The sequence below is a fragment of the Convolutriloba macropyga genome, chromosome 3 (assembly GCF_964194025.1).
Source record: "Convolutriloba macropyga chromosome 3, txConMacr16.3, whole genome shotgun sequence".
Classification (NCBI taxonomy): Eukaryota; Metazoa; Xenacoelomorpha; order Acoela; family Convolutidae; genus Convolutriloba; species Convolutriloba macropyga.
The window spans coordinates 47438078-47453768 of record NC_134470.1 but is presented as its reverse complement, the minus strand read 5'-3'; the positions used below and the strand labels follow the sequence as shown (position 1 = coordinate 47453768).

The 15691-nt window shown below is 32.5% G+C and overlaps 1 protein-coding gene across 5 annotated transcripts in view; it reads right to left on the bottom strand.

The window, feature by feature from the left end:
• Window positions 1-2114: 2114 nt before the first annotated feature.
• The window catches only part of LOC142337099 (uncharacterized), a 92005-nt gene continuing 78428 nt past the window's right edge, over window positions 2115-15691 (bottom strand). For all 5 annotated transcript variants that reach the window (XM_075386181.1, XM_075386178.1, XM_075386180.1 and 2 more), the window contains exon 3: window positions 2115-2667. In XM_075386181.1, the coding sequence (XP_075242296.1) occupies window positions 2303-2667 (365 nt within the window). In that variant the 3' untranslated portion in view covers window positions 2115-2302. The remainder of the gene's footprint in view (window positions 2668-15691) is intronic.

The following is a 15691-nucleotide window of genomic DNA, read 5'->3' as shown; positions in this document are numbered from 1 at the left end:
TTTGATGGTCAAGGTGTGGATACGGTTTTTCAAAGGAAGTATTTCTGAGAAAATCTGAACAAAGCTAAGAAGTTTTTGTGAAATTTGTCCTGTCTCAAATATTTGATATAAGCGATTTCTTCATTGTTTTCATCAGTCTCTTAAATAAATGTCTGAGCATTCTATCTTTTTATAGCAGTTCAATGCTGAAAATTGTTTACTTGTGCAATCTACCTCCAATATTTCTGCCCTTTAAAAACTAATTTTTAGCAGTCTGTTCTGTTTTTGCTTCTGCAATATACTAAATTATGATGCTGCTTTTTCTGAGTCTGAATGCAGGCTTTCTTTTTAATGGGGGATGTAACATTAGGCGAAAAGTTGATTAGGTTAACACAATTTTTTTAGCCATTAGCCGGAAATTTTGGAAGTAAATTTTTGTGGACCTCAGGCGAATGCCAATTGAAGCACTTAAAGACGTTATCCGAAATACACTTGACGCTATAAAGTACCCGTGTCCCTAAAAATTGTCTTTACATAAAAATGATTTGAAAAAGCACATGAAAAATGCAATACTTTTAAAACTATGCAACACTTTTCAAAGAACTTTTAAACTATACTTTACATCATTTTTACAGCCCTCGGTAATATTCGGGCAAAAAAATGTGGAGAAAGAGTAGAGAACATATCAAAAAAGTTTACATGATTTTATTCTAAATAGTTTAGAGCTATCGAATAATTTGAGAAAAATGTTGCTATAATTGCAGGATTCGTCTTAACTGAAATGCTGAAATATTGAAAAAATTAATGGTGTTCTTGAAAGCTATTTTCATCTAGAGTGTCCTGCATATTAACTGACGTGCAAATTAGCCGAAAAAGCCAAAAGTAGGAAAATTAGCTGAATTAATTGCTGAGATATTTGCTGTAAGCAGAGATAAGTGAGACGCACTATTATCTCACTCGCTTAACATAAAATTAACCAATTTGGCCATGTCTCCCGGGCCACGGCCATATCTCCCGGGGCACGGCCATGCCTCAGCCTATGGGACCTGTTATGAAAATATCACAACCGAACAAAATATCACGACCGATGATGTTATTCTTGCAATAACATTTGTGCGTTCAAAGCTGATTGGTTAATATATCGTTTTCCGCTAATATTCCGTTCGGCTAATTCTTCTTTTGGCTAATATGCACAGCACCATCATCTAGAGGCAATTGTTTGGGACACTTGAGTACTTTATATCGTCATGTGAATTTTGGAAGTGCCGTCCTTAAGTGTTTATTGGTTTTCGCCTAATTTCCACAAAACTTAAGTTCAAAATTTTCGCCTAATAGCTACACAAATTTTGTTCGCCTAATCAAGTTTTCGCCTATTATCCCATCCTCCTTTAATTGGCTAAAAAACAAAATGAGTGCTGAAATGAACCATGCAAATTAATTTTGCTTGTTCTTATTGAAAATATGTTTACATTTATAAGGGCTTATTTCTTGAAAGATTGGAATATCAGTTTTCGTGGTCATGATGTAGGGGAGGCATTATGAAACATAAACATAACATGTGTAAAAGTCAATATTTAAAATGACAGTGATGCAAACCCAATATATGGAGCAAAAACAACAGGTCATCGTACTCGTCTAGTGAAAACAACAAAAACAAAGTTATTGCTGTTTTAAACCTCACAAATTAGTTGAATTCATTTTTTGAAAGGGTGTAGCTGATCACAGTATTAAGAAAGAAGTAAATTTAGACTTCTTGAAAACAGCAATCTTAAAGCCAGCCATGTTGACGAAATCTTTGGTCAAGCCGTAGAATAGAAACAACAAAAAATCTTTTCCCGGACTTTTACAGCTCCGCATCAAAACATGTGCACTTTCGTCAAATATCAGTAAAACCAGGGTTCACGGGTCCGATTTTCTCTTGCATAAAATGTATTGCAGGAAACTAAGAGGTTTCAAGCGTGAATTTTCCACGAGACAAACTACGCTATTTTGTGTCCCATACAACGTTTGATGGAAGTATAATAGCATTGACAGAAACTTGTAAAAAAAATCAGGTAATTCAATGCTTTTGAGGACTGAAAACAAGTTTGAACATTGAAACCGTAAGGCAATGTAAGAAAAAGCCCTAAAAAAGACACATAAGATCAAATATATTTAAACTCTCTCAGAATAGCAACTTACGCACTAACGCGTATTGCGAATTGCATTTAAAATAAGTGAGCATCATCTGATCTTTTAAAGTTTGCTTGGTCTAATTTGGTCTCAAATTAATTGGGCCTGTTTTTTCTAGCGGCCTTATCTCCGCTCGGCTTTCTACTAAATTTCAATGGCTCCATTTGTTTCGGTGACGCCGTCCCATCTTTGCCTTGATAAAATACGCGTTCTTCTTCTCCAGAGTCCGCGCTACAATTGGTGCTGGTTGCTCGTACAAATTGTTGAACTTTTGACCTTCGTATCGGCTTTCTCTCTCGAGGTCAGACTCTGTGAGCTCTTTGTTGATGTCAAAGTGACCCTGGGAGTTCTCGACTGTATAACTGGGGTTGAACATTTCCCATGGGTTCCATTTGTCCTGTTTAGTGTCTAAATGACTGCTCGGTTCCAAGAATCGTTTATAGTTGCCGTAGATATTGTCGGGTGACGATTGAGAGAAGTAACGTTTGGTAGCTTCAAAAGAGTTTGAGTTGATTCCTAAAATCATCAATTAAAAAAAAAACAAAGAACATTGTTAATTTCCTCTGGTACACATAAGAATAAAATGCAAATGGTAAAAGAAGCAATGTAAAGTTAAGAATATAACATTATGTAAAATTATGAAATCAATAAATTACTTAACTAAAAATTTGACCTTACATTAGTAAAAATGGCCTAAAATGCGAGCATAAAATGTTCCCACAATTTTATATGTACATCATGAAGATTAAAAATAAAAATTAAAATCTAATGCTCTCAATGTCATCTTTCATATCAGTTACTTTTGAGTCCTTCAAAATTCTTTCCAAATAAATTCTGTCAGTTCTTTTTTTAAGGAAGCTTTCGATGTTGTTTTCAGTCTAATATTAAAGGGCAGACTATTATAAATTGGAATGGCTTGTGCAATAAAAGAAGCAGTTAAAAACATATTGTTCTTTCTTATGTCGAACGTTTTTTTGACCTGTCATATTGTTTTATTCTCATGGTAGAGATAGGATCAATTTTATGTGCTGGAAGATCGTTGCTGAGTTAGCGAAAAAAATATTTTGAGCAATGATATTTCAAGAGAAAAGAGACCGGTAATATTTTGTTGCGAAGCTTGAGATCTGTGGACCAATCGTATTTTCTATTAAAAATGGTTTTTATTCCCCCATTGTTTTTCTAAAGTTGTGAGTAATGACATTTGCAACCCGATAAAGCAAAAAATTGATTATTTTTGAGATGTTATGTTCAAGTTTTGTTTTTGACGATGTTTCATCAATGTCAGATTCAAAAAGAAAAAAGTCGTCTGCATACTGGACGACCGTGCAATCCTTTCCTACAATCTTTGTTAAATTGTTGAAAAAATGTTAAATAATAGAGGTTCTAAAATAATACCTTGTGGAACTCCTCTTTTCAAAATTATCCAATCTGATTCAATTCCATTAAGGACAACTCTGCGTTCTTTCACTCAAATAACTCTCTATTAAATTGCTAGCATGTTCATCAAAACCTATATTTTCAAGTCTCCGTAACAGTATTTTGTGGTTTATAATCAAAAGTCTTTGAACGATCTAAAAACGCACCTGTAACATTTTTTTTTCTCGTTGAGTTCTTATCTTATTTGTTCTGTCGATCTCAGGATAGCATCAATTGTTGAAATTTGTTTTCTATAACCAAATTGACTAATAGACAATAATTGCTTCCTTTCTAGGAAACTTGTGATTTGTGAACTGAGCGCCTTTTCAAAAAATTTTGACAAAGCAGAAGTGACAGAGATAGGACTATAATTGAGTGGATTTCCTTTTTTGAAAATTTGGGTTAATAGCTTTTTTAAGATCTTCTGGAAATTTTCTTTCTCTATTGAACTTATTAATGAGATAACATAGTGGTTCCGATAGCGCTGCTTTAGCATCTTTTATTGCCCAAGCTGGTATTTTTGAAGGACCGAGTGATTTACTTGTATTCAATGAATCCATGAGCACATTTGGTTCCCTGTTTGTTATAAATCGGAACGTGAAGCACTTTCTCGGAGCAGTTTTAGGAGGAATGTTGTTTGTTTGTTGCAAGCCAATGAACTCTCCTAGTGTAGAAAATCTGTAAATTAGAAGATTTGCATTTTCCATGAGTCTTTTCTTTATTCCGAAGATCTTGAATGAAGTTCCATCTGGCTTTTTCACTGTTTAACTCAGAGGCATAAGAGTAGTTGTTTTTCTTTTTGACGAATTAAATCGTTTTTAGTTTCATTATCGCTATTTCTTGAAAACTGTTTTTTGTTTTCTCTTAAAGCTTTTTTCTTGAAGCAAAAATTTTGGTTTGTCTTTTCTTATATAACAGACTTTAATTGGAGCATGTAGTGCTAATGCGCTTTCAATAATTTTTTGAAATTCTAATAACATATTCGTCTGTTATGATGTAATCGATAAGAGTTGAAGAAGAGTTAATCATTCTTGTAGCTGTATCAATATTCGATGGTTTAAAATCATATGGAGAATTTACAGATTGCAGCAGACTTCTGTCGCGCTTTGCAAAATAGTTTAAGTTGCAGTCTCCAGCAAGTATTAAATAGGGGCTTGATGCCTAAATGCATTTTTGATTAATCTAGAGACACTCATATGCAACTTTCAAATGCAAAATTATAGCCTGTTTTTGAAGAACTTTTTCAGTAACATCAGGATTTCTGTTTTTCTTTTATTTTATATGCGTCAACTGAAAATCGATTGGAATTTAATTGCTCTTAATTGGAGAAAAAGAACTTAAACAAACACTTAATAAGAAAATACAGATGGAAGTCTGTCAGTTATCTGTAAAAAGCAGTACCTTGAGTTCCTCGTAAAATCTTTAAATTGACGAAGCCTTATTTGTTTTAAGATCAAGAACAGGTTTCACGTGGAACTCAACTTCCCGCTATCAATGAGAAACTGGCGACTTCCATCTAGATCTCCTCCGTTAGTATTTTTTATTTCTCTAGAACAATTAAAATTCAACCGATTTACAGTTTGTTCAAATGAAATTGAAAGGAAACGGAGTTCAGAATGCTACTGAAAATGCTCTTCAGAAACCGGCAGATTACTATTTAATTTTGATATTTGAACGTTTACTGTTGTTAGTGACTGTATATCATTATAAAAGAGTGAGAACTGTTTCTAATGTTTCGTTAAAGTGCATGAACACAAGGGCCTCTCATAAGGGCCTATAATAGTAGAGCAGTTCTAAAAGTTACAAATATAGGAAAGTTACTTACAATATTATTGAAAAAAATGAATTGAATACGATTAGATATGGTAGTCGTTTGAAGGAACTCAATTGCAATGGTGTACGTGCAAAATGGTTTAATTTACTTTGCTCAACGTATTAATAAACTGCGTATTAATAAACTGCGTTGCCGTAAGACTCTAGCCAGTGCAGTGCGGCTCAAAACAGTTCATAGATACTTTTGAGCTCTATTTGTTATTGGTTGCTGCTAGTAGTTTTTCCATAGTTTTGCTGTTTTTTTTGCAAATGCAATCAATCAGTAATTTCTTTCTTTTTCCAAAGATCTAATATTCCTCATTGCATTTCATTTCACAAAATAACACGATCTCATCTGCGATCAACAATATTAATGAAGTGTTTTATAGAAAATGCTGTTGATTGATTGCTTGGGTTTAATACTGACTTGTCTGCTGTTTAGAATCTTTCAAAAAATAAATGAAAAATTTTTATGCATTATATCGTAGCGGTCTTTATCAATATATCATATGATACCTGTGCAAATTATCATTTTTATCTATCCAATTTAGCGCAATGTGATAAATTACCACATATCCCTTGGTAAATTTGATGAACGATATGCTAGCTTCGCAGTAAAAACAATATTGCCGCCTTATGTGAAGATTAAGGTTTGTTCAACTTTATTGAATTTGCATTTGCATTAAGCATAAAAGAGACAGAGAGAGAAGACGAAAAAATTGTAACTGGTTCAAATTTCACTTTATGTGCAACATTCATGGAGTTCATCAAATTTTGGTTAAGTTGTTCGATAAGTTACTACACTTGTTGGCAAAACTTCACGCTCAAAATGCTATTTAAATAGTAAACGACCTGTTTAGACGTCATTTTTAGTCAGGTTTATTTGGTCGTCTCTTCGGGTATTTATATCAATTGACGCATAATCATGAGAAATTTAATATATCCAAATTCGTGATATCTCTTTAACTTGTTTCAGAAACTCTTTTCTTAATGAAAAATTTTTCTCTAAATGATGGAGACATAAGCAAGTTGAACACATTTCTCGTGGACTGTTAAACAGATTACTGCTGCTTTTCTCTAAATTATGGAGACATCAGTAAATTGAAAAGATATTTCGTGGATTGTTGAACAGTTGACTGCTGCTAAAACTGGTCATTTTTAATCTAGATTTTCTCGATAATTAAGCCTGTCAGCTTAACTGTCTTCTCTCTCATTCTCAACGCATTAGTGTCACTCTCAACGCATTAGTTCATTCTCAACGCATTAGTGTTGAGTCACATACATTATTCAGCAACTATCATTCAGTCTATCAACCAAAATCGTGTTCTAACACTGGACAGACAACTTAATTGGGCAGTTAAAGCTAGCTTCTTTAGGAAAAAGTTTGATTCATCTAGAGATCTGAAATTAAAGCATAAAATTCTACCTATGCATTATTTTTTGAAATTAAAGCGAATTAATTATATCTGGAAGAATAAAACCAACCAACTACCAGCATTTGATAAAAGCAGGGGCCGTGAACTTAAAACCTGGAAAATTAACAAAAATGAAAGAACTGGACTCGAGTACAGGGGCTATAAGTTCAAGAGCTCAAATCTAGAAAATTCATTCGTTAGAAAAGCTTTACAGGACTGGAATTCTTTACCTTGTCTCTTAAGAAAAAACGAAAATGAAAAAAATTTCAAAAACAAATCTTTAATCATATTTTTGGAATTTAAAGGAATTTAAAGGAGACCCTTGCATGCAGTTATCGGATTGTTTTTCTTGGAAACATGTAAGGTTTAAAAACTAACTTTTCTTGGGTTCCCATTCGAATAATAATTTTTTTTTCAGTAATGACATTGCTATTATTATTGATACTTTGCACTGCCATTTTGTTTTGCGCAATCTACTTATTTGTTTTTGCACAGCAATAATGGATTGAAATCAGTGTTCTTTTTTCAACTGAATTTAGATATAATAAGGTTCTGATGATTATGCGTCGATTGATTAAAAAAAATCAAAAGAGACGACCAAATTAATCTGACAGAAATTGACGTTTGCTTGCTTTCGAACGAAGTTTGAAGCAACTATTGTTCATGCCTTTTCAATTGACTTTTACGCCCTTGACTTTTTCGTTTTGCGTGATCAAAATTTCATTCAAAAGTTTCAGCAGCTGTCACTACTGGCTGTTCACTACTAAAATGCAAATCAAATATGCTCCGAAATTTTAGTGAATTTAGTTACTCCCACCGAACTGTAGCAGGCTGTAAAGTTACTGCATGAAAAGCAGCAGATCCCCCTCTTGTCAAACCCTACCCCTCACTCGCTCGACCCCCATCCGCACTCTACGCCCCCATGCTAGCATATGAGTCCCAGCGCAGTACTACCGAAGCCAACCGGTCACCTGTAGTTTGAGAGCAATTCGCCCTACATTAGTCGGTTATGTTATCTTTTTTATTAAGGACTGAATTACATTGTTTTCAAACATTTACAGAGCAAAAAATTTGCTTCTAGAGTTTACCATCCTACTGGGCGACAAATGATCAAGACTATTTATCTGCCCTGTTAAAGCTGCAGAAGTTGTCAACAGTAATTATCTTAACGAAATAACTGTTTCGTCTCTCATTGAGTCTCTCAATTTATTTTCAGAAATGAAAGATCACTCTTCAATATGGAAAGATGATGTGAAATCAATGCTCCACGGATTAATTCGGATACGTGTCGCTTTGATAAAGTCGGCATTAGGGGAAACTTCACTTTCAATTGACTTCATTCAAAATACGTCTTTGAGAAGTATTTCTTTCAAAATACTTTTTAATTAAACAGTAAGCGTCAAGTTTTTTTTAATTGACTATATTTTAAATACAAAAAAAATGTCATTTTTGCGGCAACAATGTTTTTTCCATAAAAAAATTTCTATTAATAGCAGCCCTCATCTTCTCAGCCGGCTATTATAGTGCTCCTATTTTTACAATTCAAAGAATTTGAATTGTATTGGGGCGCTGTCTTTTTTACGACTCGAAGAGGAGTATTGGAGAAGTCCTTTTTTTTAATCACTTTAGTTGGAGTGAATTTTGAGGCAGGAAATGAAACGTGTGAAAAATTTTAGAGTGTTTTGGGTGCTGAACAAAAGTGAAGAGGGGAGCGAAAAGAGAGTGGTTTTTTGTTCATACCGCTGTTTTTGAGAGAGTGAGAAATTGATGTGTGAAAAAATTTTCTCTGAGCGAGCGAAATTTTTTTTGTTCACATGCGGCTTTTAAAAGCAGTTTTTTGCGATTTTTCTTGTTTATGAGGCTTGATTATGATATTGTATTGGATTTGGGCTCGTTCTGATAGGAATTGAAGGTTTCAAGTAGTTAATTTGAGTTTTATGCAAATTTGGAGGTTTTTGATCAGTTTTGCTGATTTTTCGACGAAATTTTAAGTATTTTGGCCTTCTGTTTTGTTTTACTGCTTTAAGTGCAATTTGCATAGAAGCTCGTTACTCAAAGATCATCAGGGATACAAATTGATTACAATTTTGTTGTTATAAATCATTTTTTCTGAAGAAAAATGACAGAAAAATTAGGAATTTTTTAACCACTTTTTTAAACACATCAGAGCAAATTTTGGCGACTTTTTGTTGCCTATTTCATCCAATTTAATGTTTTTTGTTGGTAACTTTTTCCCAAAAAAGGAGCATTTTAGTAGGAGTCGATACTATGAATTTGCACTTGAAGGCTTAGCAGGGCAGTTTTCATTTAAACAAATTATACAAATCTCTAATTCGTTAAAGAGTTTTTCTTAGTCTTTTTTTTAGTTTTTTGTTTAACGTTTCTCTGCAAGTACTAGGTGGGCGATTGATCTAGCCAAATCTATAACTAATTGATTTCTATGGGTTATGGATGGGAAGCTGCATGTTATCTGTTGTAGAGAATTTTGTTTGGATTTTTGGAGAATATTATTTTTTGATTTGGTCCTTTGTCAAGTTTCCAGTTCCCCAGTCTTTTCTTTGTGAATTGGTTACACTGTCTGTCGATTGATAATATGCTGGTGATGCATCTGATTAGTGTGAATAGTCAGATTTCTACTTCGAGTCGTTTCCGGAATTTTTCCGGCTATGTTTTTTTTAAGATCTGTTCACACATTTTCATGATTTTTGAAGTCAAATTGGAGTAGTGATTTTGGTCACGCCGAAACAGGAAATGGAGCGAAAAAGCGAGTGGTTTTGCGGCGTGAAATTTTTTTGCTCTAATTTTAAAGTAGAGTGAGAAAACGGTGTTTGAACAAAAATTCGGTTTCTCGGTAGTGGTTTTTTGTTCACATGCGGCACTTTCACTCTGATTTTTACTGTTTTTTCGATTTTTTGGATCGGATTTTTCTAAATGGTTTTCCCAATCCATTCACAGCTCATTCTAGGCCTAGTTTTTGTTTGAATTAAATTTTCATTTCTCGCTAGGTGTTTTTTTGTTCACATGCGGCATTTTGACATTGATTTTGTTTTTTTCTTATTTTTTTGTTCTGATTTTTTAAAAATGGTTTTCTGAATTCACTCATAGTCCTTTCTAGGTCTAGTTTTCGTGTTTAGTCAATGAAAATTCTTTGAATTGTACGTCAGGACTTGTCCTGCTATGTTTTTGATTTTTGTGTTTTACAGGGAGTTATCGAGGTTTAAATTTTTGTGAACATTCGACTGTTTTTGTTAATATTTTCAGTAATTTTTGCTAAAATTTGGCATATTTTCGCTAATATAAATCAAAATAAGTTAATAAGTCATAATAAATTTTTAACGGCAGAGTGTTGTCGTTAAAAATAGAAGAGCCTTGTTGAATTGTTTGATTGAAGATTGAAGTTTTTTTGGCTAAAATTTTGGATAAAATTTTCAAAATTCAAACTTTTTTCATCAAAAATGGCACAAAATATGCTTTTTTGGTCAACTTTAATAAAGTTTGCCAGACATAGTGACCTAGAAATCTTAACACAGACTCCCTAATCTCAAAAAGAGCGCTAGTTGCGATGCAAAACGTCGAATAAAAAAATGATTCGCTTTACCTCATTTTGCCGCTTTTTCAATATTTTGCGTGAAATCTTTTTGACTTCTCTAGGCTAGTTTCTCTTTTTTCATTCTGCTAAAAGTGATTTTGAACATCAGTTGCTCAGCAAAGCAATTCAAAATGAACAGAGTCAGTATAAAAATTGAAGTCAGAAATAGAAACGGGATAAACCCATAAAGCCCAATTTTAGATGCCCGCTATTTGAACGTCGTTCCTATAAGTCTTAGTTACCTCTTTCTAATGCTTATTGGTATTGATGGTAGCCCCTGTAGCCTCTCTCTAAGAAACAGAAGTATGTTCAGTTAAGAAATGCCATCAAAATAAATCGGACTTAAAAATGTTTTTGTACAAAAATCTTTTTTTTTCAATATCTATTCTTTCAATCCCAATCATGCTTATTGGAATCAACGGCGGCTGTTTTCCGGCAATCTGCCGGATATGTTTGTATGTTGTGATTAAAAACGGTGTGTGTAATCAACTTTAGAAATCCAGCAATACCATTTACAATTCTCGTTACGAATTTTAACTGATACTAAAAAGTATTAATCTACATAACGCTAACCAATTGACTTTTAAAAAATTTTAGTCAAAGACAGACTTAGCATATAATGATTTAATCATAACAACATTAATTATAGAAAATAGTTAATATGCTCAATTGTTTGTCAATTTTGTAAATAATGGAAAAAATGGTAAACATTTCATTTTGAGGTTTTTTAAAGGCCGACAATTGCAAGTAGCCAAGATGGCAATTATATTGGAGATATTTTTTGGCGATATTGCCGTTTTTCCTCATCAATATTTTTCCAATTTGCTACTTCTTTAAAATTAGGTGGTTGAATTTTCCACTAATGTGGAAAATTGTCGACAAATATTATCATTTGAAAAAAAAAACCAATCTCCCAACTTTAGAGTTCTATAATCAATTGAGCAGATTTCACGCGGAACTGAAGTTACTGCATGAAAAGCAATAGATCCCCCTCTTGTCAAGCCCTACCCCTCACTCGCTCGACCCCCACCCACACTCCGCGCCCCCATGCTAGCATATGAGTCCCAGCGCAGTACTACGGAAGCCAACCGCTCACCGGTAGTTTGAGAGCAATTCGCCCTACATTAATCGGTTATGTTATCCTTTTTTATTAAGGACTGAATTACTTTTTTTTCAAACATTTACAGAACAAAAAATTTGCTTCTAGAGTTTACCATCCTACTGGGCGACAAATGATCAAGACTATTTATCTGCCCTGTTAAAGCTGCAGAAGTTGTCAACAGTAATTATCTTAACGAAATAACTGTTTCGTCTCTCATTGAGTCTCTCAATTTATTTTCAGAAATGAAAGATCACTCTTCAATATGGAAAGATGATGTGAAATCAATGCTCCACGGATTAATTCGGATACGTGTCGCTTTGATAAAGTCGGCATTTGGGGAAACTTCACTTTCAATTGACTTCATTCAAAATACGTCTTTGAGAAGTATTTCTTTCAAAATACTTTTTAATTAAACAGTAAGCGTCAAGTTTTTTTTAATTGACTATATTTTAAATACAAAAAAAATCCATTTTTGCGGCAACAATGTTTTTTCCATGAAAACATTTTTTTTTTGTATGTTGTGATTAAAAATGGTGTGTGTAATCAACTTTAGAAATCCAGCAATACCATTTACAATTCTCGTTACGAATTTTAACTGATACTAAAAATTATTAATCTACATAACGCTAATCAATTGACTTTTAAAAAATTTTAATCAAAGACAGACTTAGCATATAATGATTTAATCTTAACAACATTAATTATAGAAAATAGTTAATATGCTCAATTGTTTGTCAATTTTGTAAATATTGGAAAAAAAATGGTAAACATTTCATTTTGAGGTTTTTAAAGGCCGACAATTGCAAGTAGCCAAGATGGCAATTATACTGGGGATATTTTTGGCGATATTGGCGTTTTTTCCTCATCAATGTTTTTCCAATTTGCTCCTTCTTTAAAATTAGGGTGGTTAAATTTTCTGCTGTGGGTAGTTGTCGACAAATATTATCAGTTGAAAAAAAACCAATCTCCCACTTTTGGAATTTCCAGATATGTTTATTTTACAGACATATCATGGCCCATCTTAAATTGATTTTTTTTCTAAGGTAAGATTTTATCATTTGAGTATGTCTGCTTTACTCTGTGACTTGTTGCGCCACTGTTCTAAACTGTCTTTGACAATTTCCGTTCAGAAAAATATGATCTTTGCTGAATTTTTTTTTATAAGTGATCTTCATTTTCTCAAACCAAATAAGCATTTTGTTTTGATAACTTCGTAACTCTCGAAATTATTATTATCTCACTTAAGAAATAAGAATTTTTCAGAATATTTTTCGTAAATTTTCGTTCTGCCATCATTTTCATTTCCTCTATTATTAGCTCACTTTGCAACACAACAGGGCGTCATATTTACTGGTTATGGGTCCTTGTAATTATTAAATCTTCTGTCATTGTAGAAGTTTGTCGTCTTTGAGGTTACTGACGTTCCCTTTTACTAAACTTCTCTCTAAAATAAGCTGGGTGGGCATCGTTTCTGTTTTGAGGGAGTTTTCTGAACTGATGCTAACGTTAAAATGGCTTAACCGATCATTTTGAGGCTTCTAGAAGTGATGCAAATTATTCTTTTTCTTGCAAAATTATTTTTGGCAGAAATTTGTTTTTCAAGGTCAGAAACAATGTGTTTGTTCTAAAAAGAATTAGGTTCTCTCCGTTTACAGTTTCGGCTAAGTTTATAATGTTTGACATGAATTCTTCGTTTTTCTAATTTAATGCTGCTTTTAACTGCTTCAATTTGTATCTCAATTTTTTCAAAGTTTTTGGCGAAACTCGGTTTTAAGCAAAGATCTTAAAAAGGTAGTTTTTGAACTGAAATTTATTCCAACAGAATAATGTTTGAACATGCTTTTTTCTTGAATAAAACAAATGTTTTTGCAAATTTAGCTCAAAATCTTTAATTTGTTTCAAAAGCAATACACCACTACACCACAGTAGTAGTTCATAGGAATGAATTCACATTTCTAGACAAACCCTTGTTTTTTTACAAACCGTGTTAAGTTCGAAAATAGTTTTAGCTCGCACATTTTTACAATTTTCGAACATTTTGTTTGGCGAAAATTGAAGGTCAAAATACAGCTAACAGAAAAATTTATGCCAATAATTCCGATGATCTCTCTAAATAAAGAGCAAAATTGCACTTGTGAGAACGCATCATTTTCTACTGAAACTGAGTTATGCTGAAACTGGTGATTTTGTAAAAAGTTTCAGAAGCATTTTGAGCTCTAAAATAGGGGTCACCGTACTCCTGAAAAACAGTAAAAACTGCAATGGTTTTTATATAGTTTCACCAGAAGACACGTGCTTTCAGAGATGGAAATTGCTGATTTTTTCCTTCATCAGCAGAAAGTATTTTTTTGCCCCTTCCGCATTTTATCTAGCAATATATTTGTTTGGTTTAGGTTTGTTGAGCAGTTGATATTCCAACTGTTTCACAGTACTTTACAGAATCCCGTTTTTGACAAGTCATCTCTAGCTAAACTATAGGAAAACTGATTTTTTGTAAATTTCGATTCTAATTTTGAAAACTAAGCATCAAGAATTTTAGAATATTCTTATAAAATGACAAATTTAGGACTTTTTGAACATAATTTATAAAAAAATGTATAGTCAGGAAAACAAAATTCAGCAATTTTCAACAATTGATTATAATAACCGGGTTGCATAATAAAATCTCAATTCATTAAGTTTGGAATGTGGACTTATGGGGAAAAGGAAAAGAGTTTTTTTGTAGGCAAGCAGTTCAAGTTGCATGTTTTTTTTGTATTTTCAAAGAGTTATATGAACATTTCTTGAGCCTTAAAATTTACAGACATTTGTCAGTTATCAAAAATGTTTTTGAAAAAATTTTTAATGCTCCATGGCAGTGGAAAGAACAGCAACTAAGAAAATGTCAATAATATTTTTTGGCTTTTCTTTTAATTGTTCCAACCCCTCTTGAGCGGGAAGGAACTATATACTCAAATGGGTTTTTTGTTCAGTCAATTTTGACGATCGACATATTCATCGCAGAGTTAAGACTGGTATCATTAGAAACTTGTCCAGTGTATAATATGGAATTAAAAAGATTTTTTTAATTTTCGTTTTTTACAGAGTTATCGAGGTTTAAAATTTGAGAAAATAGTGTTAATTCCGGTGAGATTTTATTCATATTTTCGGGAATTTTTGACAAAAGTTTGGCAATTTTGCTAAAATTTAATATTTTTTTAGAAAGTGTTGTTGATTTTTGTTTGTAAAGACAAAAAAAACTTTTTTGTAGGCTATTTTTATTAATTTTTTTGTCAAAAATTCTGGCTAAATTTTTTTGTCAAAATTTCTGGCAAAAATTTTGGCACGAAATAAGTTTCTTTAGTCCAGTTTAATTAAATTTTCAGGAAGTACAGACCCAAACACCACTAACACAATCTTTTTAAACTCAAAACGGGGCTTTATCTACTTCAAATTCCGTGGAAATTGCTCTGTAATTAAAACTTTGCCGTTTTTTGCTAAATTTATTCGTTGATTATCAAAAACGCAGCATCTATTTTTGAGTTTTTAACTAACAAAATATTAATATCTAGAACCTTGAAATGATTAAGTGTTCCAAATGGACAAACAACATTTTTGAATCAATCTTGGATTGGTGTAATCCAAAAATATTCGGATTGTAATCAGTCGGTCTTTTAAATAAAAAAATCGATCTTTTCTACATTAATTAAATAACAGAAAATTTCACAGCAAAGCTAACTCGTGATGGGTCCAATTGGATTCCTACATATCTCCACTTTTTTGTATCTAGTTGATTATTTGAAAGCTTATGGTTCTTTTGACTTTTAAAAGAATTTGATTTTTAGGCAAATAATGACTTTTTGAAATTTGCCTCTATGTTTCTCTTAATTTAGTTAACTCGGAGCTTATTGTCAGCAATGAAAGAATGCTTCTTCTTTCTTTTGAAATCGAATTCAATCTTTATTTTTTTGCCTTAAGTTTTGGTTTTCTGGCTTTGTTATTACTAGATTTCACATTTTTTAATTTTTTTTAGGTATTTGCCGATTTTTCACGTTTTCTAGTTTTGTCACATTATCACTTTATTGACAGTTCTTATATCACATTATTGGCTTTCAAAATAAGGCACAATTGATAATCTTAAAATCCTTGAAGATGTAAAATATGATTTTAACGGCCTTGACACTACTTTCTCGAAGAATTTATTTCAACTTGTTATATTTTGTTATT